General features: G+C 31.1%; 1 protein-coding gene across 7 annotated transcripts in view; it reads left to right on the top strand.

Moving 5' to 3' along the window:
• Nucleotides 1-11,509, top strand: part of LOC111689590 (protein ROP) — a 49,350-nt gene that overhangs the window by 16,575 nt on the left and 21,266 nt on the right. For 4 of the 7 annotated variants that reach the window (XM_046947622.1, XM_046947619.1, XM_046947618.1 and 1 more), the window contains exons 2-4: nt 3,498-3,680; nt 3,837-3,992; nt 4,242-4,348. In XM_046947622.1, the coding sequence (XP_046803578.1) occupies nt 3,503-3,680; nt 3,837-3,992; nt 4,242-4,348 (441 nt within the window). In that variant the 5' untranslated portion in view covers nt 3,498-3,502. Of the gene's footprint in view, nt 1-3,143; nt 3,291-3,497; nt 3,681-3,836; nt 3,993-4,241; nt 4,349-11,197; nt 11,302-11,509 lie in introns of those variants that run through there. The other 3 variants (XM_046947620.1, XM_046947621.1, XM_046947623.1) reach the window with 2 other exon arrangements.

Genomic DNA, 11,509 nt, shown 5'->3' with positions numbered 1-11,509 from the left:
GATTAGTGTTTCAAAGTTTCTGATATATTCTGTGTCTGTTATGCGATCGGGCACTTTCGATTGTGTATATCATGTACAAGTGCATGAAACTCCAACTTCTGTGGGTTAGTGATTACACTCTTGTCTGTTAGACTGGATGTTGAAAGTTTCAACAGCCCAAATGGTGGAAAGTGTGCCCTGTAGCTTTAAAAACTATTAAGCATGAATCCGTCGGTATTTTATATCTTTAAAGGGGTTGATTCGAAGAAATTTTATTTAAATTTGTATCCTTTCAAGTATGAATAATTATAACATTTTATAAGGCATTTGTTACTGGTTTTGAGTAGTAACTTGTTTGCAAAAAGTTATTCTCACTGTCAACAATTATAATTGATTCATAAACGTGAGAATTGTTTAAAAATAAACTTGATAAAGATTAAACAATTGCAGGCAAATGGGAATTTTGTTTTTGTTAAACAAAATATACAAACAAAGTTTTTTATTAAAGATATTAGTCATTTCAAGTTAAAAACAAGATTATCATATGTACTTTTCCCATCCCTGACAGAATATAAATATATTTAACGTTGAAAAATTCGCGCCAAAATATTTGTTACGTTTTACCTTGAAATTAATAGTTTTTTTCACTTTCTTTTTCTTTTACTCCTCTTCTCTTTACATCTCTAATACAAGCATCTATTTTTTATCAGAAAAAAATGTTTTGCTTCTTTTTTTATTTATCTCTCATTACCTTAATTTTCGTAAACAATATGAAACCACTGTTATCAACCTACAAACCCCTCAACACCCTCCTCTACTCTTTCACTGTATCACAATTTTTACCTTAAGGGTTTTGTTAAGTGGCGAAACCAAATAAAAAATTCTAAAAAAAACTAACGGTTAGTTAGGTTGTGCGTTCGTTAATCAAACCGCCAGTTTGTTAATTATCCTGTTTAATTAATATAAGAGGACTTTATGCAGTTAAGCGTAAATTAATATAATTGAAATACGTTTTTTTGTAGGAAAAATAAGACACGTACAAGAATGTTTAAAATATTCATTAATTTTTAAGTGATGGACATTTTAAGTTGTAGAAAAGGAGAGACTTTGATTAAAAGTAATAAATAGAATGGAGCTCAGACAAAGCACGAGACTTATATGGTGCACACTACAGAGTAAACTATAATTCTGACTGTAGTAGCCCTGATATTAGATTGGATTTAGTCCGGACTATTCTATAGACTAGACTATAGACTAGACTATAAACTAGACTATAGACTAGACAATAGGCTACACTTTAGAGTAGACCATAGACTGGACTATATACTAGACCATAGACTAGATTATAAACTAGACTATCAACTAGACTATAGTGTAGACTATAGATTATATTGTCCAAAATGTAGATTGAACTATAGTCCTCACTGTACACAAGACTTTAGTCAGACTAGATTATAGAATAGACAATAGACTAGATAATAAACAACACTAGACCCGACTAGACTATAGACTAGACTTTAAACACTACTGACTACACTATAGGCTAGCCTGTAGACTATGGACTAGACTAAACTAGACTATAGACAAAACTGTAAACTAGACTATAGACTAGGCTATAGACTGAAGTGTAGACTGGACTAAAGTATAGACAAGATTATAGACTAGACTATAGACTAGACTATAGACTAGACTATAGGCTAGACTATAGACTAGACTATAGACTAGACTATAGACTAGACTATAGACAAGACTATAGACTAGACTATAGACTAAACTATAGACTAGACTATAGACTAGACTATAGACTAGACTATAGACTAGACTATAGACTAGACTATAGACTAGACTATAAACTAGACTATAGACTGGACTATAGACTAGACTAAAAACTAGACTAAAGACTAGACTTTAGCCGAGACTAAAGACTAGACTTTAGACTATGTAGAATAGACTAGAGTATAGACTAGATTATAGACAAGACTATAGTCTAGACTATAGACTTGACTATAAACTTGACTATAGACTAGACTGTAGGCTACACTATAGACAAGATTATGGTCCACAAGGCTAGCCTGTGGACTAGACTATAGCCTTGACTTTAGACTATAGACTACACTATATACTAGACGATAGGCTACACTACAAAGATGATTATAGACTAGACTATAGACAAGATTATACTTTAAGGAAATTTAACAACCCCCCTCCCCTCCCCAGGCACTCGAGCTGTATTCGTAGGATAAAGACTAGTCTATAGTGTAACTGTATGTAGACTATTGTCCATATTGTTCAAAATGTAGACTGAACTGAAGATTTTACACTAAACTTTAGTGTAGTAAATAGTCCCGTCTATACACTAGGCAATAGTGCAGCATACAATCCAAACTATAGAATAGAATATAGACCACACTATCGTTCATAGTTCATTACGATCTGGTGTATAGAGATTAACTAAGAATCTCTTAAAATCGTCTTTATATTATCCCAAAAGCACGGCTTTTGTAAAACAATATAATGTACTTACAAAATATTTCTTCAAGTGTAAACTTTAAAAGGTAAATAATGGCGGTTAAAGGTATATAAATAAAACTTCAAAAAGATGGATGATAGCCTTTATTTTAAATAGTTTTTATTAAATAAAAAAGTAGTTTTCTTTAGCAACAGCAGCAGCGGCAGCATCTCCAGTAGTTTTCACTCAATAGTTTCTACTACTTGAGGTGGTTAAAAAGAAATTCGCGGTTTATTGTTGTAGTCGTCAACATCATTATTACCGTCAACATCATCGTCATCATCATATTGTAAATATTATTATTTTAAGAGCAATCAGTTAGTTAGGCCGTCCTTTTTCTTTACTCTGTCTGTCTGTCTTTGATAGTTTTTCAACGAATTCTCTGCACCTCTGCGTCTCTCTGTGTACTATTGGCTTAAATGTATGTCTTGGCGTCGCGATGAAGTTTTAACGCGTTACGATTTTTCGAGGTTTTGCAATTGGTGGCCAACATCAAGATGTTTTGTGTTGTTGTTGTTTGTTGTTGTTAACTTTCAATAGTTTTCAAGAAGCCTAAGTGAAAAATGTATATATGGAGTAGGGGGGGTGTGTAAGCAGTTGATGTGGGGTTTCTTTGATGAACAAACAAAACAATACACCAAAATTTAATTTTAGTCGAGACCATTAACATCTACAGTGCGGTTCGGGAGTATAAAGCCGGTTAGTTTCCTATACGGAAAAGTATAGGTTTAGCGAAAGACATTAATTGGTGATGGGCAAACAAAAAGAAGAAGAAGAACATCAACAATACCTTTTTTTCAAGGTTAACATTTTTTAGTGAATGTTTTACTAGTGTTGTTTAGTGTTGTCAATTTTCTTATGTATGTTGTTAAAGTAGTGTTAAAAAAAAGTGTGGTAAACTTGCAAATAAACAAATAATTATTAATTTTTTTCTCTTTAGCTTTCTTTTACATTTTTTATTATTAATTTATAATGCAATTGTGTTTTTTTTTTCTATCTTTCCTTTTAGAAATTATGAACGAGGTGGTGAAATACAAACCACCACCTCCGAAAAAAGCAGGCGCTGCAGCGGCGGCTGCTGCTGCTTCGAAGGCTAACATGGATTGGCGTGTATTGGTTGTGGACAAGTTGGGCATGCGCATGGTATCGGCCTGTACAAAAATGCATGAAATCAGTGCCGAGGGCATAACTTGTAAGTTATTAAGTATTAAGATTTATGTATATATATGTGAATAATATAGAAATTAAGAAAAACAATTATAGCAACAACAACAAAAACTACTTTAACTGTTTTTAAGAATTTTTAAAAAGAAATATTTGATTTTTAATGTTTTGTTTTTTGTTTTAGTGGTGGAGGATATTAATAAGAAACGTGAACCATTACCATCTATGGATGCTATATATTTAATAACACCTTCACAAGAATCGGTGGCTGGTTTAATAAGGGATTTTGAAAATCCTGCCCGTCCCATGTATCGTTATGCTCATGTCTTCTTTACTGAGGGTAAGTTTTTTATTTTTCCATATTTAAAAAAAAGATGTTGTTTTTAGGTTTTTTTTATTTTTAAATTTTGAAATTTTTTCTTTTTAATTTTTAAAATTTTTTCTTTTTATTTTTTTTTAATTTTTAAATTTTAAAATTTTTTCTTTTTATTTCTTTTTAATTTTTTTTTATATTTTTTCTTTTTATTTGTTTGAACTTTTGTTTTTTAATTTTTTTATTATTTTTTTTTTTATTTTTTTTTTAATTTAGCCATTCCTAATGAAATTTTTGATATGATTAAGGCTGAAAAGAATTTATTACGCTATATGCGTACTTGCAAAGAAATCAATATAGCATTTCTAGCCTATGAAAGTCAGGTATTATATTCCCTTTTTCAAACTTTGCCTCAAAGTTTTTAAAACAAAAAAATGTTTTCGCATTTAACAACTATTTATTTCTTTATGTGTTTTTCTGCTTAATTTTTTTTCTCAAACGCAAAATAACCCCTTTTATATATACTTAACTTCATCTAAATATATATATTTTAAAATATATATATGTCTTCTTCTATATGTATATATTACCACCATATTGCAACAAAATTTATATGTTGTTCATATACATACATATATGGTTTGCTTTTAATGTCTAACCACAACTAATTCGTACGTGTTTCATTTCTCTTACATATATTTCTCTAAAAATATTTGCATATACATATGTATGTGTATGTATGTGTGTGTGTGTTGTCTTTCTAATACTAAACATGTCTTCTAAACAACAACAAGAATAAATTCTAAATTCATTATTCGCTTTACCTTAACAAAAACTTCTTCGAAAAACTAATTTTAACTAAGCAAACCCCAACGATATAGTGAAAAAGACCACCCAACCAAACAACCAACCCACCAACCCACCAACTAAACATTTAAGCAAACTATCTAACACCCAACCTACAACCATTCAAGCAACCTCAACCCTCAACTACAAACCCTTCAAACCCATTATAAATGTCTAAAACTATACATTGTTTTTAGTTTTTCTTTATAAGAAATTGTCTATTGTCTACATTCTTAATAAGTTTGTTCTCTTACTTTTCTCTATATAAACATAATAGGAAAAGTTTTTTTTTGTTTTATTAATAAAAAAGAAATCTTTGTTTTTTTAACTTAATTCTTAAGAAACTTCATAAAAACTAGGCCATTAATTTCTTTTCTTTAAGCGTAAAAAAAACCCTTTTAATAACACTTTACCTTAAAGAAAAAAAAACGTCTACAACTCCCCACTTCTTAACAACATTATAAAGTCTGCTTAAAAAAAACTAAAACTACAATGTTGTCGTCTAAAAACACCCCCTCCTTCCCCCTTGCTTTCTACACACTTTCGTTTCCCTTTAAGACATTGTCTAAATTCTAAACTTCTTAATATATTCTTTTCTTTCTTAACTACTCTCTCACTCACTCTCTTTCTTCTTCTCTCGCTCGCTCGCTCTCTCTCTGACACTCGCGTTTACAATTTTTCTTCTTACTTCAAACACACAAAAATATTTCCCCTTAAATTAGTTTTTAGTGTAATATTTTTTTTTGCTCTTCTTTAAACACCACCACCACCGCCGTTAAGCCGCCGCCACCGTCATCATCATCGTCGTCGTCGTTGACGCTAAAATATATATACATATATTTAGTTGTAAATATTACTATTCAATTTGAAGTTTTTGGTACAGTTAGAAATTACAGTTTAGGCTGCAACTATTATAACTTCATCAAAAAAAGGAAAACTAATAATTATGTATTTGCACTTTGAACTTTATTTTGTTGGTACAGTTAGAAAGTACAGTGTTGAAACGAAATATTAGAACGCCGAAAATTTAAGTCTTAACTAAAGACTAGAATTAGAATCAAGAAGAATGCTAAATAAAACAGAGGGTCTTTGGATCAATTAGATCGAAATATATATTGCATATTAGAACTAGACCAGTTTAGATATTATGGCTTTCAAGCAGTGCGTCTCAGTGCCCCATCTTTTGAACTATAAGAGCACCGAAATATCCCGCTTCTTTGCCAGGGGGTGATATACTTTCCGCTAAATTCTTCGTCATCACAGTCAGGATGAACACGAAACTTACGCTCTCTATTGATTGTTTACCCTTTCAAGCGTTTGTAAATCAGATCGAAAGATCTCGCTTATTTACCAGAGCGTGATATACTTTCCACTAAGTTCTTCAGTCCGCTTCAGCACATTTATGAAATGTTCAGCTCATCAACATCATGGCCATGCTAAACTCGATGCTTACGGCCATGCTGAACTCGAAGCTTACGCTATCGATTGGTGATTTACCCTATAAGCGATTGCGTGGTCCACTATCTTAGTGTTGACACCGCAAGGTCCCGCTCCTTTACCAGGGGAAAACTTTTTTCACCAAGTTCTTTAGGGTGAGTCAGTACATTAGCGAGAAGCGATTGCGTGGTCCACTATCTTATTGCTGACCAGATCTTCTTAGCATCAGAAGATCCCGCTTCTTTACCAGGGGGGAAATACTTTCTACAACGTTCTTCAGGTCGCGTGACTGCATTAGTGAGATGTTATTCTCATCAACACTTTCATGCTGAACTCGAAGCTGGTGGTTTACCCTTTAAAGTGATTCCGTAATCTACTATCTTATTGTTGACATCGGAAGATCCCGCTTATTTACCCTACTTTCCACTAAGTTCTTCCAGCCAAACCAGCATATTAGTGAGATGTGAACCTCTTCAACCTCACTGCCATGCTGAACTCGAATCTCACGCTCGTTATTGATTGTTTGAGAGTTTGCCTGGTCCCTTTTGTGTGTTTAAAGTAAGATGAATTGACCAGATCTTTAGGAGCATCGAAAGATCCAACTCCTTTACCAGGGGGAAATTCTTTCCACCGAGATCTTTAGGGCGGATCAGTACTTTGAGTGAGGTATGGCTTGGCTTCGACGGTGGATTAGAAAATGGGGAGGTGAGAAATCTTACGATTAGCTTAGATCCAGATATCTTACTAAGGTAAGATATGAAGTAGCTTCTCTTCTCTGTGAATGTGCAAAAAAAACGATGAAAGATCGTTTCGCTAGCATATAGCGGCGTCCCACTACGCGACCGTTAAGAAATACCGATCGGGTTCAGGTATCCGGCATATGCTGCTTTGTACACAAACCTATTCGAAGAGAGAATTATCCAACCTATTACGTATAGAATATATCAGTCCTTAAACCAACATTCTTTCCTCGCGATTTTGAATGTCAAACCAAAACAAATGAACCTCAACCTACTAACCAGTCAAGACAAGTCCTGCGGGCAACTGGCCACCCGTGGTAAGACCCCATGCCAAATAATTCCAAGGCGAAGCCGCGGATACAGTTGACATCACTAGTTTATAGTCCCGGCTGATTAGAGATACTGGTAGCATCTTTATAACCCCGGGATTGCAATAACACTAAGGTGGAGATTTCACCAAGGTAACATGCCCCCGGGGGAACTTCTATTGGCTATAGGGCTGATTTAGTTTTCTATATAAATGGCCAGATTATCTGGTGTTCTCTGGTTAAACCCCACACCAAACCATTCCAAGGCGAAGCCGCGAATACATTTCCGGTTTATCGCCAGTTTATAGTCCCAGGTGACTAGAGATACTGGTAGCATCTCTATACCCCAAGATTGCAATAACTTCAAGGGGGATATTTCACCAAGGTAACATGCCCCCGAGGGGAATTTTTATTGGCGATAGGGCTGATTTAGTTTTCTATATAAATGAGTGTTAAATTATTGTTGGTTTTTATTCTTCTACCCGGACGTTATAATATAAAGAGCCAATACTGTTAAGTGTGTGTGAGTGTGTGTGCGTGTGTTTAGAAACACACCCTAAAAGTCTGTTAATAGTTATAAAAGCGTTAATATAACTCTTTTTTTATAAACAACAATGTATAGTGGTTTGATATGAACTCTTCTAGAAGGTTTCCATGATTTATTTGTTCAATGAAATTTTTAATTAGATTATATTGAAAAAAATCAAAAGTTTAATTAAGGAAATTAATTGAATTTTATAAAAAGATTTTAGTGTTTTTTATTCTTTTTACATTATATTATATTAATTTGTTAAAAAAAAACTTTTGTTGCTTTTGTGTTTCGGTTTTTTTCTTGTTCTTTTTATTATTTTTAAACAAATATTTAATTATTAAATAAATTTTCTTGACAAAGAAGAAAGTTTAAATGGTGAGATTAATTATCTCTTTTTTAATACCCTTCACCTTTGTGAGTTTGTCATTCCGTTTTTAATTTCTATAATATAATTTTTCGATCCTATAAAGTATATATGTATTCTGGATCCTTATAGATAGCCGAGTAGATTAAGTCATGTCTGTTTCTTTGTCTGTCCGCCTTTATGTTTGTTGAAATCTGTTTTTAGAGGACCCCAGATATCGGCGAGACCCAAATTTTCAATCATCAGTCCATAAATAACGGAGATATGAGTAAAAATTCGAGACAACCTCTGAAAATTTCATCAAAAAGGTACTTTTTCGTTTTTCAAAAGGTACTTTTTGAGTTTTTTATAATAATTAAGACAGAAACATGACTTTAGGTAGTAGGGTTCTATAAATCGACTTTCGAAAAATCGAACAATCGACTTTTTATCGAAAAAATTTTGAAAAGTCGAAGTCGACTATTTTGTACCAAAAAAGTCGATAACTCGACTATCGTCTATGAAAAAAGTCGACTTTGTAAATAATAGTCGGAAAAAGTCAAAAACTCGAAAATAGTGAAAAAAGTCTAAAAGTCGACTTTGTTAAATAAAATGTGGGAAAGTCGGAAAAAGTCAAAAACAAAAGTTACTTTTTGAGTTTTTTATAATAATAAACCCAGAAACATGAATTTAAGTATGTAGTAGGGTTCTATAAATCGACTTTCGAATGATCGAACAATCGACTTTTTGTTTCAAAAAAGTCGATAACTCGACTATCGTCTATGAAAAAAGTCGATTTTGTAAATAATAGTCGGAAAAAGTCAAAAACTCGAAAATAGTGAAAAAAGTCTAAAAGTCGACTTTGTTAAATAAAAGTCGAAGAAAGCCGTAAAATGTGGGAAAGTCGAAAACAAAAGTTACTTTTTGAGTTTTTTATAATAATTAACCCAGAAACATGAATTTAAGTATGTAGTAGGGTTCTATAAATCGACTTTCGAATAATCGAACAATTGACTTTTTGTCGAAAAAATTTCGAAAGTCGAAGTCGACTATTTTGTTCTAAAAAAGTTGATAACTCGACTATCGTCTATGAAAAAAGTCGATTTTGTAAATAATAGTCGGAAAAAGTCAAAAACTCGAAAATAGTGAAAAAAGTCTAAAAGTCGACTTTGTTAAATAAAAGTTGAAAAAAGTTGAAAAGTCGAAGTCGACTATTTTGTTCCAAAAAAGTCGATAACTCGAATATCGTCTATGAAAAAAGTCGAAAAGTCAACATTGTAAATAAAAGTCGAAAAAAGTCGTAAAAGGTCGTAAAAAGTCGAAAAGTCGGAAAAAGTCAAAAACTCGAAAATAAGGAAAAAAGTCGAAAAGTCAGAAAAAATTCGAAAAAATCGGAAAAGTCGAAAAGTCGGAAAAAGTCAAAAACTCAAAAATAGTGAAAAATTTTGAAAAGTCGACTTTGTAAATAAAAGTCGAAAAAGGTCTTAAAAAATCAAAATGTCGAAAATAGTAGAAAAAAGTCAAAAATAAGTAAACATTTCAAAAAAGAGACAAAAACTTTAAATTAGTCGAAAAAACTCGAAAAAAGTAAAAATATTATCGAAAAAAGTCTTGAAAAGTCGAAAAAAGTCGGAAAAAGTGGACTATCTATAAAGTACTAAGAGAAAAAATTCGAAATGAAAGAGTCGAAAAATCGATTTTGAAAAAGTTGAAAAGTAGACTTTTAACTAAATGCAAAAAGTCGACTTTTCGTTTCAACTATATTCGAAAACCTAAGTCGAAAAAGCCGTAAAAAGTCGAAAAAAGTCGAAAACTTGAAAAATATCGAAAAGTCGACTTTGTAAATAAAAGTCGAAAAAAGTCAAAAAAATCGAAAAAAGTCAAAAAAAAAATCGAAAAAAGTCTTTAAAGTCGAAAATAGTAGAAAAAAAGTCAAAAATAGTAAATATTTTTAAAAAAGTGGAAAAAGAGTCAAAATTTTCAAAATAGTCGGAAAAACTCGAAAAAAGTACAAAAAAATAGTTGAAAAAGTCAAAAAGTTGGAAAAAGTAGAAAAGTCGAAAATAGTCAAAAAGTCGGAAAAGGTCGGAAAAAGTCGGAATAAGTCAATTATTTATAAAATACTAAAAGTCGAAAAATCGACTTTGCATAAAATGCAAAAAGTCGAAAAGTCGACTTTTCGTTTCAACTATAGAACCCTAGTATGTAGAGCCCCGATTAGACGAGAACAAATCAATGGGGATTTTTTGGTACTTTTTCGTTTTGCAAAAGAAACTCTTTTGAATTTTCTATAATATTGAACCTAAAGTCGGATTTAGGTGAGAACCTATAAAAGGGAACTTTTTGGTACTTTTTTGTTTTCCAAAAAGGTAGTCTTTTTTAATTTTCTCTAATATTGAACCTAGAAATTTGAAATTAAGTAGATAGAGTCGGATTTATGTGAGAAGCCATAAAAGAGAACTTTTGGGTACTTTTTCGTTTTTCAAAAAGATACTCTTTTGAATTTTCTATAATATTGAATCTAGAAATATGAATTTAAACATATTGAGCCCGATGAAAGTGATGTAAAAGAGGACTTTTTGGTACTGACTGTTTTTTAACACACCATGGTGAAGGGTATATAAGATTCGGCACAGCTGAATATAGAACTCTTACATGTTTATATTAGCTTTTAGAACGGTTTTTTTTTAATTAGCTAATATTTATATTTAATAAATATTTTATATTAAAAACTGAAATATTTTCATATATTTTTTTTTTTGGAAATTATTTTTGATAATTTTTTTTCAAACTTTATTTATAATTATTTAATTATATATAATAATAAAATAAAAACTTCTATTAGTTAAACTTTCTTAAGCATATTTTAAAAGTATTAAATATATTTATAATAAAAAAATAACTAATTTTTTTTAAGAACTTTAAGGTTTTATTTTAAGCACTTGATTTTTTTTTAAAAATTTCTGTTTGTAATTTTTTTTTGGAAAATTTTTATTATTATTATAAAAAAAATATATATTTTATAGTTTGCCCGGAGGAATTATTTAACGATTTGTGTAAATCGTGCGCTGCAAGAAAGATCAAAACTCTAAAGGAGATCAATATAGCATTTCTACCATATGAATGCCAGGTGCGAAAAAAACAAACACTATTTCCCTAAAAAGATTTAAAATGCAAGAAAATTACGTAAACTTTCACTTAGTAAAAAAACAAACAAACTTTTTAAAATTTGTACAAAAAAATACAATATTTTGTGTTTTACAAACTCTTTAACAACAACTCTACTCTAGTATTTTGTTAAACAAATTTCCCAAAAATACTATTTTTATTCAAACCAG

Source organism: Lucilia cuprina, chromosome 3 (genome assembly GCF_022045245.1).
Source record: "Lucilia cuprina isolate Lc7/37 chromosome 3, ASM2204524v1, whole genome shotgun sequence".
Taxonomy (NCBI): Eukaryota; Metazoa; Arthropoda; class Insecta; order Diptera; family Calliphoridae; genus Lucilia; species Lucilia cuprina.
This window is presented reverse-complemented; position numbering and strand designations above follow the sequence as displayed.